The sequence below is a fragment of the Pseudorca crassidens genome, chromosome Y (assembly GCF_039906515.1).
Source record: "Pseudorca crassidens isolate mPseCra1 chromosome Y, mPseCra1.hap1, whole genome shotgun sequence".
Classification (NCBI taxonomy): domain Eukaryota; kingdom Metazoa; phylum Chordata; class Mammalia; order Artiodactyla; family Delphinidae; genus Pseudorca; species Pseudorca crassidens.
This window is the reverse complement of record NC_090318.1, coordinates 19590043-19611840: the sequence shown is the minus strand read 5'-3', so window position 1 is coordinate 19611840 and position 21798 is coordinate 19590043. Positions and strand designations below refer to the sequence as shown.

The window sequence follows — 21798 nt, the reverse complement described above, 5'->3', positions numbered from 1 at the left end:
ATTTCTTCTTTGCATGACTTGTGATTTTTTTTGTTGGCAACTGAATGTTTTTAGTATTATAATGTGACTGTCAAACAAAAACAAATCCTGATTTAGATAACAAGAGACCTTATTCAGAGGCACTCCTGCAATACGGAGAACACTCTGATTTCAGAAATCTGAAAATGTCTTAAAATCAGAGAATGACTTTTATTGAGACAGGTAAACAGGTTAATAGAAACTTTTTAAGGGGAAATCGAGCAAGCAAAGGAGAGTGAGCAGACAGCATAATTGGCATGGTTGATGGGAGATGATTGTCAGCTGATTCTTGGATCCTTGGGATGAGTTGTTACTAGGGGCACGCTCTGCATTTGAGTGCTTGATCATGGTGGGTAAGCCAGTATCCAGGGGTTTATGCGAAGAGAGAAGCTTGACTGAAGTCTGGTTAAGACAAGACAGTTAAGAAATGTGCAATTGTGAACCCTATACTCTGGGAATCAGACTCTCCCCACATCCCTAGGGTTTGTTGTTGTTGATTGTTATGGGTTGTAAATGTTTGCTTAGTAATTCTGTGGTAAGCTGTTTTATAAAGATTGTATTCTTTGTCCTTCGTGGTCTCTGAAGTCTTCTGTGGTAGCTTAGAGGTCAGCCAGGTAGCTTAGAGGTCAGCCAGGAATTTAAAAGAGATTTTCTTGAAATCCTGGAGCAACAAAAATAACAAAAACTAAACTCCACGTCTTTGCAAATTGATTTTGTTTAGGCAACTCCTTTAACGCTTAGGTAAGCCCAGGCTTAGCATGTACTTCCTTCTTGCACAGAGCCAGATACAAAAGTGTAGGGTCTTCTGCGGTCTTTTCTGGCATGTATGTTGCCCAGGACATGCATGTAGGCTTTGAGATTCCCTGGTATACCTGGGGCCAATCCAAAGCCCTTATCCTTCCATGTTTCTTCTTTACCACCCTCCTTCCTTTGGGGCTTTTCAGTCTGTCTGCCATTTGCCTTGTCATTTTGTCCTTAGCCCACGTAGCTGTGGCTATTATTTCAACATGTCACACCAAGAAGCTGCACCAACTGTGAGAAAATTTTGAGGCTGGCAAAACAGGAGGATATTCTTGAGCTCCCTTTGGGGGTCTGCCATATAGATCAAAGCCCACTATCAGAACTTTTAAGAACAAGGTTTCTTATCCATCTGGCACCAGCAAGCCACACCAGATATGCTCGCTCCTTCCAGGGTGGGGATTAGGGGGTTGTAGGCAGGTAAAATAAAAAGTTACAATATTCCTTAAGTGAACTGCAGCAGCTTCTTTCCTAGTTAAGGATTCCTCTGGTTGTTGGTTTCAACTGTTTCCCAGAGTTTCCAAAAAGTTGATTTGGACAATTTTTGTCACCATAATCATTGCTTTCGTATAGAAGTGGGAGGTTGCTACCTCACCATTTTCTTTCTTTAATTTTTTTCTTTAAATTTAGGTATAGTCAATGTACAATATTATGTAAGTTTCAGGTGTATAACATAGTGATTCACAATTTTTCAAAGTTATACTCCATTTACAATTACAAAATATTGGCCATATTCCCTGTGTTGCACAATATATTCTTTTTTTTTTTTTTTTTTTTTGCGGTACGCGGGCCTCTCACTGCTGTGGCCTCTCCCGTTGCGGAGCACAGGCTCCGGACGCACAGGCTCAGCGGCCATGGCTCACGGGCCCAGCCGCTCCACTGCATGTGGGATCTTCCTGGACCGGGGCACGAACTCGTGTCCCCTGCATTGGCAGGCGGACCCCCAACCACTGCGCCACAAGGGAAGCCCCACAATGTATTCTTGTAGGTTATTTTATACAAAGTAGTTTGTACCTCTTAATCCTCTACCCCTATGTTGTTCCTCCCCTTTTCCCTCTCCCCAGTGATAATCACTAATATGTTCTCTAGATCTGTGAGTCTGCTTCTTTTTTTGTTTTATTCACTAGTTTTATTTTTTAGATTCCACATGTAAGTGATAATCATCCAGTACTTGTGTTTCTGTCTGACTTATTTCACAAAGAATAATGTCCTCCAAGTTCATCCATGTTGTTGAAAAAGGCAAAATTTCATTTGTTTTTGTGTCTGAGTAGTATTCCTTTGTGCGTATGTGTGGCATGGGGGGCACATCTTTATCCATTTATCTCTTGATGGACACTTGGGTTGCTTTAGTATTTTGGTAATTGTAAATAATGCTATGAAGATTGTGGTGCATGTGTATTTTTTGTTTTTTTGTTTTTTTTTTTTTTGCGGTACGCGGGCCTCTCACTGTTGTGGCCTCTCCCGTTGCGGAGCACAGGCTCCGGACGCGCAGGCTCAGCGGCCATGGCTCACGGGCCCAGCCGCTCCGCGGCATGTGGGATCTTCCCGGACCGGGGCACGAACCTGTGTCCCCTGCATCGGCAGGCGGACTCTCAACCACTGCGCCACCAGGGAAGCCCACATGTGTATTTTTGAATTAGTGTTTTCGTGTTTTCGGATATATACTCAGGAGTGGAACTGCTGGGTCATATGGTAGTTCTATTTTTAGTTTGTTGAGAAACCGCCATACAATTTTCTACAGTGACCGCACCAATTTACATTTTACCAACAGTGTAAGAGGGGGTTAATTTTCTCTACACCCTCACCAACATTTGCTATTTCTGTTCTTTTTGATGATAGCCATTCTGATAGGTATGAGGTGATAATCTCATTGTGGTTTTGATTTGCATTTCCCTGGCAATTAGTGACATTGAGGATCTTTTCATGTGCCTCTTGGCCATCTGTATGTCTTTGGGAAATGTCTATTTATGTCTTCTGGCCATCTTTTAACTGGATTGTTTGTTTTTTTTATGTTGAGTTGTATGAGCTGTTTATATATTTTGGATATTAACCAAAATGTCAGTCATATAATTTGCAAAACTTTTTTTGCCATCGGGTAGGTTGTCATTTTGCCTGTATTTTTTTCTAAGAATTTTATGGTTTCCAGCCTTACATTTAGGTCTTTAATCCATTTTGAATTTATTTTTGTATATGATGTTAGAAAATGTTCTAATTTCATTCTTTCACATGTAGCTATCCAGTTTTCCCAGCACCAGTCTTTTCTCCATTTTATATTCTTGCCCCCTTTGTCACAGATTAATACGTTATCAATTTTAGTGATATTCCTCTCCAGGTATGAGCTTACCTTTATAAAGTAGTGGTATCTGGATAAATAATGCCTCTTATTTAAAAATTAAAACTTGTTTAAATGACATAGTTCCTAGAGAGTGATTTTCATTTATAATTAATACATGATTAATTGATAGGGCATATGACAGACCTTACTTCATAGTCAGTTGTTGTTTATGTAAAATAAGATTTATACTAATGTCCCAAATAAACTTTATTGCCTCCTTTTCCTTCCCTCCTTCCAATTCCTTTTTCTTTGCTGTTAATGTGATTATGAGTCACTTTCAGATAATATAATGAATGTAGTGGTATTTGACGTACCTAACGTGTTAAACAAATTTAATATATTATTGAGTATCAGCTATGTTTAACTTTTTCCATTTGTGCAGTTTTCAGAAGAGAACAAGTATTAGATAAGCTTTAAGTTCCATTCACACCTAGGGATTCTATTTTTATAATTCAGTCCACTTCCTAGTTAAATTTATTTATTTTAATGAATTTCTGTAAGTTCTTTGACTTGATGGAAAAGATTCACCAAACGACCTATGCTGTCTCCCTGTGCTACTGAGCAAGTTTTATTAATATTTGTTGTTTTGGGCTTCCCTGGTGGCGCAGTGGTTGAGAGTCTGCCTGCCACAGGGGACACGAGTTTGTGCCCCGGTCTGGGAAGATCCCACATGCTGCGGAGTGGCTAGGCCCGTGAGCCATGGCCGCTGAGCCTGCGCGTCCGGAGCCTGTGCTCCGCAACGGGAGAGGCCGCAACAGTGAGAGGCCCGCGTACTGCAAACAAACGAACAAACAAATATTTGTTGTTTTGAGTGTTGATTTGAATCCCATGTAATATTTCCAAAATATCTCCCAGATGCCCCTCACTCTCCCCAGTGTTTGCCCTTTAATCTGCCATAACTAATATTTACTTGCTAAGATGATACTTTATTTCCTGCTCCTATAGTGCAGAGCAGTTTGGTGGGGTATATAGTTCGTAGAAGTTATGCCAGTAATTTAAAAGATAATTTCTTCTTTAAGAATTGAAGTGTGGACCATGTTAATGTGACAATGTATGTGTGGTAGATAAAATAATGCCCCCCCCCAAATATGCTCATGTCCTAATCTCTGAAACCTGTGAATATGTTTATCCTATCTGATTAAGTATGATCTTGCGATGAAGAGATTGTCCTGGATTATCTTGGTGGATTCAGTGTAATCACAAGTTTTCTTATAATAGAAAAACAGAAGGGTCAGAATCAGAAGAGATGTAATGATGGAAACAGAGATTAGAGACAGAGAGATCTGAAGATGTTATGCTTCAGACCCTGAAGATGGAGAAGGGGATGATAAGCTAATGCAGGCAGGTGGTCTCTAAACTTGGAAAAGGCATGGGAATAATTCTTCAACCTCCAGAGGTAACACAGCCCTGCTGATCCATTTTGGACTTGTGACCTCTAGAACTGTAAGATAATAAATGTGAATTTTTAATCCATTTTTAGGTTTGTGATAATTTGTTATAACAGTAGTAGGAAACTTCACAAATTATTATGAAAGTCCTGTTGTGGGCCAGCAATTTATAGCCTTACCTAAACTTAAACTCTGTAAGATATTATCATTAAAACGAATAATGTCAGTTGGTTTATCTTGACAGACATTTTCTGAAAAATGTCTGGCAGATACCCAAATTTGAATATGTAATCATAGCAGCAAGAAACTCTGAAGGGTCAGAGATTTTAATTTACTTGCAAATTCATAATTTTCCCATAACTTATGGATACTGGGAGAAATCTGGAGACAAAGGATACTTTTTTACAGTAGTATTTACTAGTGTTCACTTTTGTACCTGATTCCTGAGCTTTTGTTCCTACAGGGTTATATAAAGAGAACTAGATATTTGCATTACAAAAAAGAACTCCTAAGTTTAGGGATATTAAATCTTTTATAATGGGCAGTGTGGTAGGCAGAATAGTGGCTGCTCAAAGCTGTTCGTGTCTTAAACAGGGACCTGTGAATTATCTTATTGGTTAAAAGGATTTGCATAGATTAGGACTTTGTGGCATTACCCTGGATTATCATGGTATACACAATGAAATCTTAAGTGTACTTAGAAAAGAAAGAGGAAGATAAACGTCAGATCCAGAGAGATGGCATTTTGCATGACTTGCCTTGCCTTTTACTTGCTTTGAATATGGAGGAAAGGATCATGATCCACGGAATACAGTCAGCCCCTAGAAGTCAGCAAAGGCAAAGCTCTTTTCTCTCAGGGAGCCTCCAGAAGGAATGTAAGGTAAATAAATGAGTGGTATTTTATTACAACAGCAATTGGAAACATATTGGCAATAAGCAAACCTGCCCATTGCTGATGAGGTAGACATCATTTCTATTTTTTTTCTAAGGCTCTTTGCTGTATGAGCATCCTTGAAAAGATAGTTTGAAACAAAGACAGTCACTACCTCTGTTCACAAGAGAAGCAGAAACACTGTCATGGCTTCTATTGAGTTTTTCCTTGAGTATGCAAGTTCATTGGCCACACTGTTAAATTTGGTCAAAATAGGCTAGGACCAGATCTGTTCAGTTTATCTTATAGAATACTAGGAGCAGGACTCCAAGCCTAAGGAAGAGCCCAAAACTTAGGATTGACTTCAGAGTCCCAGACCTAAACAAATGAACAAGTTCCATACATAATCAGAGTCTACCATCTGGCTTCCTTAAGGCTATGTGTTGACCTTCCCACTTAGCCTGATTCACCGATTCAGTTGCAGCAGGATATATTCATGAATGGCCCATAAGAAAAAAGTCTAGGGCAATTTTGCCATAACTGATAACTGTGGCCAGACAGTTCGAGACGCACTTGAATGCAGTCCACTGATCGTTTCAGCTGAAGTTGTGGAGAGATTTCATACTACCTTTCATTAATGAATGGCTCCCGTTGAGAGGATAACTACCTGCAGTGTGACCCTAAGCCAGAGGTCAGTTGCCCCTCTGGTGAGTTTCTCCAAGGAACCAAAAGTAGCCTCATTTTGGAGAGCACTTTGCAGTTGTCCAAAGGCTGCATGACTACTGACTATGTTTCCTGAAACAGTTGATGATCTGTTATGCCCTCCCCTTAATGTGGGAAACAGTGTTTTCTAGAGAGATGCAAGTTAATTCCTGGCTTCCATGTGAGAAAGGGCATACTTGGTACCTCTGGCAAGAAAGGGTTGATTCTGATTGATTATGTAAGTCCTCAAATGGGACTTAACATTAGTATTTCCAAGTGGGCACAGATTTAAAGTGCTTTACATCATGTCTCCCTAGCCAGTTACTAACCTTAGCGTTTCCAGGTGAAAAACTGAATCACATCCTTCTTTTTAAAAGGCCTGCCGAAGGCCACACAGTCCTACCGTCTGGCTCTGATACCAGCTGGATGGCATTTGTCTACCCCTGGAATGACTTATCTATGGTTAGAGAAATGACGGTGTGGGAGACATTCAGTGATGACACTTAAGTGTTTTGCATAGGAAATGCAGTAGCTGGGACATTCCTGCTATTTCTATTTGAATGGCAGTCAAATTGTCACCTGAGCTCTCTGGCTGGAAGGCAGATTCAACACCCTTAAATTCAAGAGGCTTGCAGCAATTTGGGAGAGCCACACTAGGACACCTATTTTTATGATGAAGACTCCAGAGACAGTTTTTAAACATGTGGGAAGATTAATGTTGTTAGGTTTGTTAACAAAGGCTGTATTTCCAGTAGCTATAGTTTCAACTTTTGTCCAATCAGTCGTCACCTACTCATGACAGTCCTTTGGCTCACAAAGGCCAGGTACTAGAGGAGTGAGGGGATTTTTGTAAGCCTTGCAGAGATCCATTATGCCCCATTTCTTTGACCTGCAAAGGTCACCATAGGGAGGCTCCATAGGCAGTGTATTTAGGAAGGGGTAATTATCCACTGGGGACACTGATCTAGAACCATTTCAGTCTCACAAGAGAATCCAGGTAGTAGAAACCAAGTTTGAATCCTCTAGGTGCCAGTTTGGACTAGAGCATGCCACTTGGGCTGACATGGTTATGCTATTGGCAGAAAGAAAAAAACAGTAGCCTAAGAATGGCTAAGTTTCTTTGAATTTCCTTGACATTCAATGCTGAGTTTTTAAAATGGGTTTGTATAACCCAGCACCCAATTTGTCCTGATCCTTAGCAAGGAAGAGACTGAGAGGGGGTTGTCCCTCTCTGGGACCAGCTCATTCAGTGACCCAACTTGCCTTTCCACAGTTTGTAGAAATGGTGAAGGTGAGGGGGTTAATATCAGGATTCTTTTCTGAGTCAGTTTTTGAAAAGCAGACCTAATGCTCAATAATTCCAGATGCCTATGGATGACAGGGAGTGTGGATGGGAATGGTGGAGGTACATTGACTACTTTTACTTTTGTGGTAGAATGTGTACCATTTTCAGACTGCATATTATCCAGAAAGCTGACCACATGGCAGATCAGTTCAAAGGCTACAATGATGTGGCCAGAGTCAGCTGATTGGTGTGGACCATCAATCCCATGACCTGAAATGGTGGTCAACTATGGGGCATCCAGGATGAATAGACCTGAATAGGTTTAAAGGTTGGATGCACTCAGACTTCCAGAATGAGGAGAATCGATGCTCTGTGTGTCATGGCCTTCCCAATCTGGAGACAACTGGGTCACCTTTCAGCATGCGTCAAAAGGTAGCCACTGCAAAAAAAGAAAAGACTCTTTTACTTGGTGCCCTTTCTGTGAGGGTAGACACACAGCCATAATCAGTGCAAAGAGTGTAGTGCAGATAGCAATCATACCCATCTTGATCGTACCCAATGATCAAGGCAGTGCAGGCTTGATCAGTAGCTTGACTTCACTCAGCATACGTGTCTGTGTGAATAAACCATATGATTCCCGTAGTAGCCATGATTTATTTCTCCAGTTTGTGGTACTTTTATCCACCAGTCTGTGTGTTCCCAGTGAATTTAAGGTTCCTGCCTCATCGTGGAAGAAATCTGGAGATGAGACAGCGAGGTTAAGAAGTAAAGTGAGGATTTATTTAAGCAAGAATACGCTCTCAGAGGGAGAGCAGGCAGATAGGTGAGGAGCTGCTGCCCTGGGTTCCGTTGGCAAGCCAGTTATGAGGGGCATACAAATGAAAGGTTGGCATACTCATTGGGGAAGCAGGAGTTTGGAGGTCGTATTCCCCTACAGAACCAGATGGAACAGTGAGTGACTTGGATACCTGTTTCCAAAGAGCCATAAATGTTTCAGTCCTTCTAGTCTCCACAGCGCCCCAGCATACTAAAATGAGTTCCATTTGGGGGTGGGGAGAATTTGGTCACAATCCTAGCCACCTTTCTGCGTAAGGTGGCTAAAGTCAGGGTACACACAGAGTACCCAGGGAGAAATCAGTGGATGTGAAGACAGATTAGTTTCACATCAGTAAGCAAGACATGTTTTCTCTTTTACCTTTCATCAGCTTAGAATACTTAGTCAGGGTGTTTACAACTTTACCTTAGCCTTTAATTCTGCTGGAAGGCCAGACTGAAGGCCAGGCAGAGATAATAAGATTAGTCTAATGTGGGAGCTTTCATATGCCTATGTCATCTCCTTTCTCAGTCTCTCTCTACTCAGATATTTATGTTTATTGCTTTTTCCAAGTTTTTGCCCCATACCCCAGGCTGCTGAAGTCAGTACTTTCATACTTGTATCTAAAGCTATCCTGGAAGCTGCCCTAGTCCTGAGACAGCTCTTTCAAGGACGAAACAAAGGCAAACTCCTGTACAGATTTCTCAGGGAGCTGCCCAAAAGAATGAATGAGACCCAGTCCTTTGAAAATAATGTCTGTTTTGTTCCCTTTGGCACCAGTAGCCTTCACAGAGAGTGTGGGCTGCTCTCCTTATGGTCTTTGTTGACCTAGGGTATGCATGATGGTAGACAAGAAGTTTAAAATCCTATCGTGCTCTCCTAATTTTTTTTTATTCACTAAGCTGTAAATTGGGGCTGTAAATTTGAATTATCTTTTGCAAGCTTTTAGCAGATTCTAGAGTTTTGCAGAGGTTGATTCTGATAGATGCTGCCAGCATATTATTTGTCAGAGGGACATAACCTTGGATTTTTTCCCTGTTCCACTATTACAGTAGTCTCTTCCCCTCCCTTTTCCTCCTTTGATTCTAAGAAGCACTGCTGTTTTATGAACCAGTATGAAAGGGAAAAAATTAAACTGTCTAATAGTGACATGCCTGTTGATTGTACCACGTACAAAAAGTGAAAACTACATTTAAGCATGAGCAAAGTGGGGAATTCTCTGGTGGTCCAGTGGTTAGTACTCCACGCTTCTGCTGCAGGGGGCCCCGGTTTGATCCCTAGTCAGGGAACTAAGATCCCACAAGCTGTGTGGCCAGGACAAAAGAAAAGGAAAACAGGTTGATTTCACTGTTAAAAAAATGAGCAGAATGGGGTGAACACTGAGCTTTTATATACTGCATTGTTTTCCTCCCTTGATTACATTTGATTTAATTCCTTTCTCCATATTTTTTTCTGCTCTTTTTCTGTAGCTTGTGATTGGCACAGTTGAAGAATCTAGAATTTACAGACTAGGAGTAAACGCAGATATGTTGCATAACTCTCAATCAAATGATATTCCTCAACGTCGTGACTCAAATTACAGTAGCCCAACTAACAAGCATTCACTGGAAGAGGATGAAAGCAGTAACTTTATAACACAGAGCAGGGATTTGCTGAGCCCAGTGTACTGCACACAAGAGTCAAGAGAGGAACCTTCAGGGCCAGAAGCTGGAGCAGATCCCTCTGATGGTCAGCAAGATTCAGAATGCCGCAGAAACAAAGGAAATATCTTAGGTAATAATCTCTGCTTAGGGTTTGGAAATTTGCACATGCTGCTTGTTTAACTTATATTTTCTGCAGCACAGGTAATTACTGAGCATGACCATTTTTGAGGTAGATGTTTAGCTAATACACATCTAGTTTCTTTGGTCAGGTCAGTATGCCTGTCTCCTGCAATTATGTGCAGGAGGCGCAAGTAGCAGAGTGGAAAGCTTAGTTATGGGTACCTTGCTTCTTTCTCTCTCATTAAGACTTGTTTTCCAGAAAGAGTTTGTGGCCAGTTTGGCAGAAGTAGTATTTGATTTGCTTTGTTGTTTGATCATTTAAAGTAGTCTGACTAATAATTACTATGAAAACTGTTATAATTGCCTAGCTTTTTAAAGAATATTCACTAAAATTTGGAAATGATATTTTTTTGCAGTTTAGAAAGTAGCTTAATAAGATTGCTTCTAGGATATGTTTTATCCCTCTGCTTAGTTAGTTTGACAGTTCAGACTAAGAATGTGATATGTTAAATTTTATGAATGAAACCTGAAACCCTATTTCACCTTATTGGTTACCCCTCAATTTTTCATTCCTATTGTACCTAATATTTACCTTGTTTGGTTTCAGTGATTTGTGCATAGGACTGTAACTTGAAATTCTCTTTCTTAATCTACTTTCTGCTACATTCTAAAGACTTTAAAATTTATATGAATATGAGAAGTGTTTATAATTCCTTCCGTACAAGACTAATACCTTCAGAGTCATTAACCCCACCGCTATGCATAAAATGTAGCTTCAGGTTAAAATCATTTAAATAGCTTAAAATGGTTAGAGTTTAAAATCTTCATATACTGAAGTGCACATTACTGTTATGTCTAAATATTCAATCATTATATTTCCTCGTTTTTATTTCATCTTGAACTGAAGGTAAAAAATTTTCAGTACTAAAATTTTATGTGGATAGGAAAGTATTCTTTTTGAAAGTGGCCTGTTCCTCCTCTCTCCCACCCTTATAGCAGCATGTAAAGTATATCAAATATAAGTTTGATATCAAATCAAAGTTTTCTTCAGCTTTTTAGATGAAATAGTCTACATACAAGAGTGAACATTTTAGGAAATAAAAAGTTTTCTACCACCAAGGTAAGCAATAGAACGTTATTTCTTACTTTAAAGCCCATTTGCCTTCATCTGTCTTGATCACCTGCTTCTCCCTGCCAAAGCTATTAAATTACTCATTTAAAACTCTTTAGGGCTTCCCTGGTGGCGCAGTGGTTGAGAATCCGCCTGCCGATGCAGGGGACACGGGTTCGTGCCCCGGTCCGGGAAGATCCCACATGCCGCGGAGCGGCTGGGCCCGTGAGCCATGGCCGCTGAGCCTGTGCGTCCGGAGCCTGTGCTCCGCAACGGGAGAGGCCACAACAGTGAGAGGCCCGCGTACCACAAAAAAACAAACAAAAAAAAACTCCCAAAAAACCAAAACTCTTTAAAGTGTTGTTCTCACTGTTCAAATGCTAAATAGCTAACGGGTAGCAGTGTTGGTAAGTGAAGAAATTTGGATGATGGTGAGGCTAATAAACTGATTTGAAAATAGCTACTTTAATTTAGTAGGTGAATCTCTATGTTTAATTATAGCCTTAAATTGTAAACATTAGTTTTATGTTGAATTTAAGTCATCCTTCTGCTACCTTTTTTCTTTTATAAATCATTAGGAAAAGAAGTAGTATTATTGATGCAAGCCTTAAACACTCTTTCAACTCCAGAGGAGAAGCTGGCAGCACTGTGTAAGAAATATGCTGATCTCGTGAGTATTAAGGGAGTGAGACCTGTATATAGTAGGGCAAAATATGTGTAACTTCTTAATAAACTTTAAAAATATAATTTTGATATAGTTTCACACGTAAAATTATATTTTATTACAAAATTGAAGGGAAGAATTAAATTTCTTGGCACTGTTGTTGATAGTATGGCTTAGTTTTATGATACGCTATATAGTATATTACAGTGCTTTCTGAGATGTATCCTGAGAGTCAGTCAGCCTTAGTGTTTCCAGATCAGCATTTTAGATGCCTCCCAGTTGGGAGGGAGTGGTTTCTGTATTCAAGTTCAGGAATTCTATACATGAAAGGAATGTTAGAAATAAAAGTGTTAACCATTTTGATTGAAATTTTGAGTTACATGAAAAACAGTACTGTTTCTCAGGAAGTATTTACTGAGCATCTACTATATGCTAGGCATTGTTCCTTTTTCCATCTTCCAAAGAAATTGACTCATGGAAGAGTTTGTTCTAACCTATGTTATTTCAAGTAGCACTCTTCTTCTAGGATTATGGAAGCATTGTCAACATGGAAACGTTGCTAGCTTTTTAAAGCAAAGAATGGAAAAGGCATAGAATCTTTTGAAGAACAGATGTGGGAAATTTTTAGAATAGTTGGTTCTAATTTAAATGCCCAAATTCTTGATTTTGTGAAGAACTTGTGTGAATTATCACTGATAAACTTTGTGCATTTTCATCTATTATTAAAAAACTATCCTGTATCATAAATTTTATTATATTTTGTCAGTAACGGTTCTAAGAACAAAGCTGGAACAACTTTAGTTACTGTTTCTTCAAGTGGTACATGCATGTCTCATTTAGGAGCCTGGCATCTTCTGATATTTTGAGAAGTAGGAACCCCCCGAGTATCAATGAAAATGACCTAGAGCCATCTGAATGCAAAGATGGCAGCAGTCAGTGTTGATGCATTGCTGGCCTCAGAAAAGAATGCTTGCATTGGATATCAAAGTCTCTAATAGTATAGTCACATGATGGAAATCAAGTAAGAATTGGCAGAAAAAGAAAAAAGGGGAGAAAAGAAAAAGGAGAAAGGAGTGAAATTTGGGTAGGAAAAGCAGCAGAATAGGTTAGTTTGACTTACTGAAGTGACAGCAGCAGCCAGCCATGAAAGGATTAGGGAAGAAAGAGAAATTGACTAGCATAGTGGGCTAACTCAGTCCTTCTCAGACTCATACATATCACCTAGAGATCTTGTCAAATTGCAGATTCTGAGTCAGTAGATATAAAAGACACCTTACAGTAGATTTTAAGTGGAGATGGGGAAGATGGTTAAGATAGACTTGCATTTTAACAAGTTTCCAGTTGATGGCCAGAGCTGCTGGTCCAGGGACTAGACTTCGAGAAACAGGAATCAAGTTATTTATTTATTTAGATATGTTTTTGAAGGAGGAGGATATGGCAAGTAAGAGTTACTGCATTTGTTTGCAAAAGTGATACATTGGAGACTTGACTGAGGAGTAGCCTCTTTTTGATGTGGTTTTATCCTTGTGGAGATCAGTAGTTCTGGTGAATAATAAAAAATAGGTGTATTTTGGTTTAAAAAATATGTTCAAAAACTGTTTCTTGAAAAACTCATTTTCTAAACAGTTGGATCACCTTGGGAGTATAACATCACTGTCAAATCAAGGTGGGTTGGAGAAGTTGAGTCACAGACCTCACCCTCAGGGTAGCAACCCACAATTAAAAGAGAACAAAAAAACCTGGAGCAAAGGGTCTGAACCCCACATCAGGCACCCCAACATTTTTAAGTCCTGCACCTGAAAGAAGCCCCCAAAACATCTGGCTTTGAAAAACAACAGGGGAATCGCACCCATGTGACCCCGAGGGCTGTAGTTGACTGAGAAATGCTTCTTAAAGGGAAGCTGCACAGACTTACTCTCCCTGGGGCCCAGTGCAGATGCAGCTGTTTGAAAAGCATGCAGACTTTATGTGAAAGAGATTGATTTGCTAATCTCAGAGCATGGGCCTGAGAAGAAGGGGCTGGTTGAGATACTCTCCAAGGATGGAGGTGCAGGCGCCATTTCTGTACTCTCACTCTAAAGCCAATGGGTGCCTTATTTTTCCCTCTAGACATTTTTCTTCTAGGGAGTGTGCCATTTCTGCACTTTCACTAAATCTTGTTAAATGTTGCTAAAGCCAGTGGGAGACGTTTTCATGCTCCCTCTGCTCCACTCCAGTACCTCCCGGAGAGGAGCTTTTATACATGTTTGGTTCTCTGATTTTGCAGCTGCAGCTCAGGGGATGCCCTGTGATCACCTGGCCCTGCAGGCCAGCAGTCTTGGGTTCCTGGTTACCTCAGGACTATAACAATTGGAGAGACAGTTCTTGGCAACCTGCCACTTGCAAGGCACTGCACAGACAACAGACTTAAACCCAGCCTTAGTCTTTCTGAGAAAGAGGACTGTTTGCTTGTCCAGGAGCTTTAGCTTGAGGGGAAGGCTTCTAGTGTGGCACACTTCTAAAGGCCTGTGGAGTTGCTGTCAGGGAACAGAGGCTGGAGGACAGGATCTTTGCACTCTCCCTCTGCTTTGCTTCAGGTTGCTGCTATCTTCCATAACGCATCTTATCTGGTGCCCCAGTTGTTGTGTCTGCTGCCAGGGGACACCTCTACATTGCTTGGTTCTGGGGGCCAGTGATGGTCAGTGGGTACCAGAAGACTGTATCCAATGGAGGAAAGTTCTTAAACAGCTACCATCCCAGAGCACAGCAGGAGGCAATGGAACAGGGAGCTAGGGCTTTCTGTGAAAGAGGCTGATGAGCTTATTTTCATGGCTATGGACTGAGGGGCAGGCTTCTAAATTAAACACACATCAAAGGGCTAACTGTAAGCCTTCCAGAGACCTAGGAAAGCAGGTGTTATCTTTGAGCTCCCCCTCTTATGCTCCAGAGTGCTAGACTCTCTTGGAGCGGAGCTCTTAACACGTGTCTGGTGCCTTGCTTTCGTGGCTGCTGACCATGGAATCCCCCCCGCCCCCAATGAATGCCTGGCCTGTTGACCAGGGAGGTTTGTGTACCTGGGTCTCATAAGAGTCAGAGACACAGCTGGCTACCACACCCAGGGCACTGCACAGATAGCACACTGAAAACACCCCCTCCTTCTGTGGAAGAAGCCTGTTTGCTTGTCCAGGAACGTTGGTGTGAGGGTCAGTCTTTGGGTTTTGCACACATCCAGAGGCCTATGGACTCGCTCTCTAGGAAAACAGGCTGAAGGATGAGATCTTTGTACTCTCCCATTGCCTCACTACAGCTTACCATAATCTACAAGAAGGTGCTGATCCATTCTTATGGAGGCCTGAATTTTACAGCTGTCACCAAAGGGGCACCCGCAGATGGCCTGGTCTGGTGGCCAGCAGAGCTTAGCTTACAGTTGTACAGGACTGTACATATTTGCATTCTTTAAAAACTGCTGCCTTTCAGGGTCAGGCTTCCAATCAGCCTGAACCTAGGTTGTGCTGAAGTCTCCCCTGACCTCTTTGGGACACTGACAGGTCCTGGAACACACTCAACAACTGGGAGACATTAAAAATAAAATGAGCTGCTTGCACAAGCAATCACCGACATTTGAGAGACAAGCAAGAGCTGCACGGTTGAAGGATAAGATTCATCTCCTAAGTGAGGCCACTCCTCCAAGACTGGGAGAGGTGGCTATTTCATGGAGTGTATAAAAGCAAACACAGAAAGTCAAGCAAGATGAGGAAGAGGGGAAATATGCTGTACGTGGAACAACAAAATAAAACCTTGGAGAAAAACATAATGAAGTGGAGATAGGTAATTTTCTTGATAAAGGGTTCAAAGTAATAATCATAAAGATGCCCACTGAGCTAGGAGAAGAATGCATGAACACAGTGAGAACTTCAACAAAGATAGAAAATATAAGAAAGTAAAAAATCAAAGTCACAGAACTAGAAAATTGAAAAACACTGAAAAATACGCTAGTGGGTTCAACAGCAGACTAGATGAAGTAGAAGAAAGGATCAGTGAACTTAAAGCAAGGGCGGTGGAATTCACCCAAGCAGAGCAGCAAAAGGAGAAAAAAATTTAAAAAGTGAAGGCAGCTTTAGGAATGTGTGAGACAACATCAGGTGCACTGATATGCATATTATAGGGGACCCAGAAGGAGAAAAGAGAGAGAAACAGGCAGAACACTTATTTGAAAAAGAATGATTGAAAAGTTCCTTAAAATGGGGAAGGAAGCACATCCAGCTCCAAGTTCCAAATAAGATGTACTCAGAGGAACCCACAGCAAGACACAGTATAATTAAAATGTCAAAAGTTAAAGACAGAGACTTCGGGCAGCAAGAGAAAAAGCAACCTGTTACATATAAGGCAATACTCAGAAGATTATCATTAGATGTTTCAGCACAAACTTTGCCGCCCAGAAAGAAGTTGCACAATATTATCAAAATGCTGAAAGAAAAAAAGAATACGCAGTAAAGTTACCATTCAGAAGTAAAGGAGAGAGAATTTTCCATACAAGCAGTTCTAGAGGAGGTCATTACCACTAAACCAGTCTTATAAGGAATGTAAACGGGATTTCCTTAAGCTGAAAAGAAAGGGCACTAATTAACAGGAACATATATGAAAATATGTCACTGATAAAGGTAATTATGTAGGAAAGACAGTGGATTAATCTTGTAAAGCTAGTATGAAGGTTAAAAGACAAACGTAGTAAAAATACTACTTTGGTATTAGTGGATAATAATTGGTATTAGGGGATACACAAGATAAAAGATATAAAACATGACATCAAAAACTTGAAAAGTGTGTGTGGGAAGATAAAAATTTAGAGCTTTAGAATGCTTTCAGACATAAGTTGTTATCAACTTAAAATGGAATGGTATAATTTGTTACCTCATGTAAACCTCATGGTAACTACAAAGCAACACCCTGTGGTAGGTAACACAAAAAATAATGACAAAAGAATCTAATAATACCATTTGCAAAGTGCAAAGGAAGAGAGCAAGAAACAAGAAAGGAATGCTGGAATGAGAAAACAATTAAAAAAAAATTGAAATGGCAATAAGTACAAATGGACTAAATTCTCCATTCAGCAGTAGTAGAGTGACTGAATGGCTAAAATAAATAACATTTATACACCGCCTACAAGAGACTCACTTCAGGTATCAGGATAGGCACAAACTAAGAATGAAAGGGGGGACAAAGATATTCCATAGAAATGGAAACCAGAAGAAAGCTGTGGCAGGTATATATATATATCAGACAAAATAGAGTTTATGAACAAAGACTGTAATAAGAGACAAAGAAAGGGATTACATAATGATAAAGGGGTCAGTACAGTAAGAGGATATAACATGTGTAAACATTTATGCACCCAGCATAGAACCATCTAAATATATGAAGCAAATATTAACAGTCCTAATGGGAGAAATAGACATCAATACAATAATAGTAGGGGCTTCTAATACTCCACTTACATCAACCATATAGATCATCCGGACAGAAAATCAGTAAGAAAATGTCAGCCTTAAAGAACATGTGAGATCACATAGATTTATCAGATATATACAGACCATTCCATCAAAAAAAAAAGAAAAAGGAATCCAGCAGAATCACACATTTTTCTGAAGTGCACATGGAACATTCTGGAGAAGAAATGTTTTAGGCCACAAAACAATTCTTAATAAATAAAGGAAGATTTCAGTGTATTGAGCATCAGGTATAAAACTAGAGATCAATTTTGAAACAAAACTAGAAAGTTTACAAATGTGTGAGATCAAACAACATGTAGTGAACCGACCATGGGTCAATGAGGAAATCAAAAGAGAAATTTAAAGAAAAACAACCTCGAGAAAATGAGAATACAACATAACAGATTTATGGGATGCAGGAAAAGCAGTTGTAAGAGGTAGGTTCCTGGTGATAAAATGCCTAACTCCATAAACAGTCTAACTTTACACACCAAGAAAATAGAAAAAGAAGAATAAATGAAGCCCCAAGTTACTATAAGGAAAGAAATAACAAAGATCGGGATGGAAATAAATGTAACAAAGACTCAAGAGACAATAGAAGAGAGGAATGAAATTAAGAGGCTTTTTTTCTTTTAAAGGATAAATTGATGAACGTTTAGCTAGACTCGTCAAGAAAAGGACAGGGCTTAAATAAATAAAATCAGAAATAAAAGAGACAGACACCACAGAAATAAAAAAGATTGTAAGAGTGTACTGTCAACTGAAAACAAAAATGCACAACCTAAAAGTTGAGAATTACGTTTTATTTGGCAGACTTTCTGAGTACTGTAGCCTGGGAGACACCCTCTCAGATAGCTCTGGGGGACTGCTCCAGAGAGGTAAAGGAGGAGCCAGGATATATAGGAGTTTTTGCAACAAAAACCAGGTAGTTGGAACATCAGAAGCTTTCTGTTATTTAAAGAAAACCAGACATCTCAAGTGAATGAATTTAGCACGTTTCTCTCTATGGGGAGGTGCAGGAGTCTGGGCTGACTGAAATCATTCCTTTGATACACACCTTAGCTATGTAGGGTCACTATCCTGTTGTCTCCTATCTTGAGTCCCCTCAGGGTGCACAGTTGGGGGCAATTGGAGTGTTTGATGGCTTGATGGCTGCAGCATCCTTTGTTTAGTGCAATGGCTGGTGGCATTCTTAGTCCACACTAGTATAAACAGTTATATACTAGCAAATTGTAGAGGAGATGGATAAATTCCTAGAAACATACCAGCAAGCGGGACTGGATCATGAGGAAATAGAAAACTGAACATACCAATAACTAGTAGAAAGATTGAATAATCAAAGATATCCCAGGAAACAAAAGTCCAGGATCAAACAGTTTCATTGGTCAGTTCTACCAAACAATCAAAGAAGATTTAATAATTAATACCTCTTTTTCAAACTCTTCAAAAAAGTTGAAAAGGATGGAACACTTCTTAACTACTTGTATGATGCCAGCATTACCTTGTTACCAAACCTGACAGGGATACCACAAGAAAAAGAAAATTACACTCCAGTATCCATGATGAATATAGATAAAAAATCTTTAACAAACTATTAGCAAACTGAATCTAACAATACATTAAAAGAATAATACACTATGGTCAAGTGGGATTTATTCCAGGGGTGCATGGGTGATTCAGCCTCTCATATCAATCAGTGATACACTTCATTAATACTATGAAGGATAAAAATCATAACATCCCCTCAGTAGATGGAGACAAATCATGTGACAAAATTCAACATCTATTTATGATGAAAACTCTCAACAAAGTGAGTGTAGAGAAAATGTACCTCATAAAAAAAAGTCAATGTATGAAAATTTTGCAACTAACATACTGAAAGATGATGTATTGAAAGTTTTTCCTCTAAAACAGGAACAAGACAGGGATGCTCATTCTCATCACTTTTATTCAACACAGTATTGCAAGTCATAGCCAGAGCTATTGGGCAAGAAAGAGAAGTAAAAACTGTCACTATTTGCAAGTGGCATTATATGATACTGTACAGAATCCCCTAAAGACCCTACCAAAAAAACTATTAGAACTAATGGACAAATTCAGTAAGGTTCCTAGATACAAAACCAATTTACAAAAATGAGCTGCATTTCTCCTCAGCAAGAGCTATTAAGAAAACAGTTCCACTTAAAATTGTATCAAAAAGAATAAAATAGGGCTTCCCTGGTGGCGCAGTGGTTACAGTCCACCTGCCGATGCAGGGGACACGGGTTCGTGCCCCGGTCTGGGAGGATCCCATGTGCTGCGGAGCAGCTGGGCCCGTGAGCCATGGCCGCTGAGCCTGTGCTCCGCAACGGGAGAGGCCACAACAGTGAGAGGCCCGCGTACCGCAAAAAAAAAAAAAAAAAAGAATAAAATACCTAGGAATAAAATTAATCTAGGAAGTGAAAAACCTGTACGCTGAAAACTATAAGATATTGATGAAGGAAACTGAAGAAGACACAGCTAAATGGAAAGAAATAAATTTCATGCTCATGGATTGGAAGAATTAATATACTAAACTGTCTGTACTGCCCACAGCAGTCTACAGATTCATTAAAATTGGTATGAAGATACCAATGGCATTTTTTTTACAGAAATAGAACAAACAACCTTAGTTTTTTTTGATGTAATCACAGAAGACCCTGAATAATCAAAGCAAACTTATAAAGGAAAAACAAGCTGGAGGCATCTTGCTCCCTGATTTCAAACTGTACTACAAAGCTATAGTAATCAGTGTGTTATTGTCATAAAAACAGACACATAGATCAGTGAAACTGAACAGAGAGCCCCCAAAAAACTCATGCATACATGGCTAAATTATTTTATAAGAAAAGAGCCAAGAATATACAATGGGAAAAGGACAGTCTCTTGCATGAATTTTCTTGAGAAACCTGGACAACCACAGGTAAAAGAAAAAAAGGGGACTTATGTCTTAGACCATATACAAAAATTAACCCAGAATGGATTAAAGAATCCATTGAATGTAAGACCTGAAACCATAAAAGTTCTAAAAGAAAATATGAGTGGTAAGCTCCTTAACATTGGTCTTCCCAGTAATTTTTTGGATTTGATGCCACAGCAAAGGTGGCAAGAACAAAAATAAATAAGTAGGACTATGTCCAACTAAACAGCTTTTGCATAGCAAAGGAAATCATGAAAAAATTGTAAATGTAATTTACTGAATGGGAGAAAATATTTGTAAATCATATATTTGTTAAGGAGTTAATATGCAGGATATGTAAAGGTAGATAAAAAATATATAAATACATGTACATAAAACTCAATAGTCAAGACCAAGCAATTCAGTTAAAAATTGGGTAGAAGATTTGAATAGACCTTTTTTTTGTTTTTTTTTTTACTCAAAAAAGACATGGCCAACAGGTACATGAAAAGTTGCTTAACATCACAAATTATTAGGAAGTGCAAATCAAAACTATAATGAGCTATCATCTGACATCCTTAGTATGCCTATCAAGAAGATACAAGATAAGTGTTGATAAGGATATGGGAAAAGGGGAATCCATGTGCACTGTTGGTGGGAATGTAAATACATTATGGAGCTGTATCCAGAAATTAAAAATAGACTTGCCATATAATCCACCAGTTTCTCCTCTGGGTTTTTTTCCAAAGAAAATGAAAACTCTAATTTGAAGTTAAGTATTCTTTGCAGCATCATTTGTAATAGCCAAGGTTTGGGACAACCAAAGTGTCCATCAGTGGATGTATGGATAAAAAAGATGTGGGAAATGTATACATGTATATCTGGGAAATATATATACAATATATATACATACAAACAATGAAATATTCAGTCTTGATCACTAAAAAATAAATCTTGTCATTTGCATAGACAGCATGGATGAACATTGAGGGCTTTATGCTAAGTGAAATAAGACAGACAAATATATAATCTCACTGATATGTGGAATTAAACACACACAAGCTCATAGGTTCAGAGAACAAATTAGTGGTTGCCAGAGGTGGATGGGAAGTGAACAAATGTGTGAAGGGGGTCAAAAGGTAGAAACTTCCAGCTATAAAATAAGTCATGGGGATGTAAGGTACTCCTTGATGGCTACAGTTAATAATACTGTATTGCATATTTGGAAGTTGCTGAGAGACTAGATCTTAAAAATCCTCCTCAAAAGAAAAAAAAAAAGTTTTGTAACAACATATGGTGATAAATGTTAAATATACTTGATCCTTTTGCAGTGTATACAACTATCAAATCATTATTTTGTACACCTGAAGCTAATAGAATATTATGTCAGTTATACCTGAATTTTAAAAATCAAAAATATAAGAAAAATTAAATAAACTAAATTGTTTGCGATAATAATATACATAAGTACTTTTCAATTTTGAACCAAGGAATTCTTTAAGAAACCAAACACACTTATAAGGGAAAATAATGGCAAAGTGTGGCTTTATTCAAATTAACCCTGTCTCATTAAAGACACCTTAGAGAAATTTTCAGCAGATACCCAACAAAGGATTAGAATCATGAATATATGAATAGCATGTACAGAGTGGTAAGGACAGGCA

General features: G+C 39.2%; 1 protein-coding gene across 2 annotated transcripts in view; it reads left to right on the top strand.

Moving 5' to 3' along the window:
• Nucleotides 1-21798, top strand: part of LOC137217809 (gamma-taxilin-like) — a 57689-nt gene that overhangs the window by 2461 nt on the left and 33430 nt on the right. For both annotated transcript variants that reach the window (XM_067724771.1, XM_067724770.1), the window contains exons 2-3: nucleotides 9681-9984; nucleotides 11664-11755. In XM_067724771.1, coding sequence (XP_067580872.1) covers nucleotides 9738-9984; nucleotides 11664-11755 — 339 coding nt within the window. In that variant the 5' untranslated portion in view covers nucleotides 9681-9737. The remainder of the gene's footprint in view (nucleotides 1-9680; nucleotides 9985-11663; nucleotides 11756-21798) is intronic.